Genomic DNA, 766 nt, shown 5'->3' on the forward strand with positions numbered 1-766 from the left:
TTTTATTTTTTCTTCCTCAATCCAATCTTACAAAGCAGTAATACGTATTCTGCAGTAATTTTTCGCCCAATATCCACTGCGTTTCGGGGATAGATTTTACTAATGTATTGCTCCTACATGTAAGCAGGAACATTCGTCGTGCAAGCGCGGTGATCTGGCAGATGTGTTTGCTCTGTAACATCTGTCAGATGTATCCACACATTAAACTTACTATACCGTAGATGAATTTCAGTTCTGATTACTGTAATACCATTTGGGATTTTTACGAAAACGTCTTGGACATTACTCTACTCATCTGGTTTTAATTTGCCAAGGTGCCTACACACGCCGTCTAATCAGCAGGCATCAAATGTCAATTGAGCTCTGGTTAAGCTGGTATTGTGTAAACTTTGCTTTTGCAGGACAAATGCACGACACACAAGCTAGTTCAGTTATTCTTTCATTGAATTATTTTACCTTATCGACATTGCCCCGAGAATGATTTGCTTCTTTCTGTCTGGAAACATATTGATCCTACAATATAAAGTTTATGGTCACAGTCATTGATGAAAAGTTTTGCATTAAGGACCAAGGTATGATTTGACAGCTTGAACAAGAGTTTAAATTCACGTGACCGTTTGCAAGATGTAACTGCCAGGTGCTTAACATTACGAGACTGAAATGACTCGTAGCGCTCGCCAGTTTACTCTGAAAGTCGGAAGTAATGGTTCCTGAACATGTTATTGTTTCACGACATACTGGTGAACTGTTTCTCTTCTAAAACTGT

General features: G+C 38.6%; 1 protein-coding gene across 1 annotated transcript in view; it reads right to left on the bottom strand.

The window, feature by feature from the left end:
* The window catches only part of LOC119588853 (trichohyalin-like), a gene marked incomplete in the record, with an annotated part of 10,500 nt that extends 10,033 nt beyond the window's left edge, over nt 1-467 (bottom strand). Inside the window, 2 exon segments of the mRNA XM_037937492.1 lie at nt 118-181; nt 457-467. Coding sequence (XP_037793420.1) covers nt 118-181; nt 457-467 — 75 coding nt within the window.
* Nucleotides 468-766: the final 299 nt, after the last annotated feature.

This window comes from Penaeus monodon, chromosome 24 (assembly GCF_015228065.2).
Source record: "Penaeus monodon isolate SGIC_2016 chromosome 24, NSTDA_Pmon_1, whole genome shotgun sequence".
Lineage (NCBI taxonomy): Eukaryota > Metazoa > Arthropoda > Malacostraca > Decapoda > Penaeidae > Penaeus > Penaeus monodon.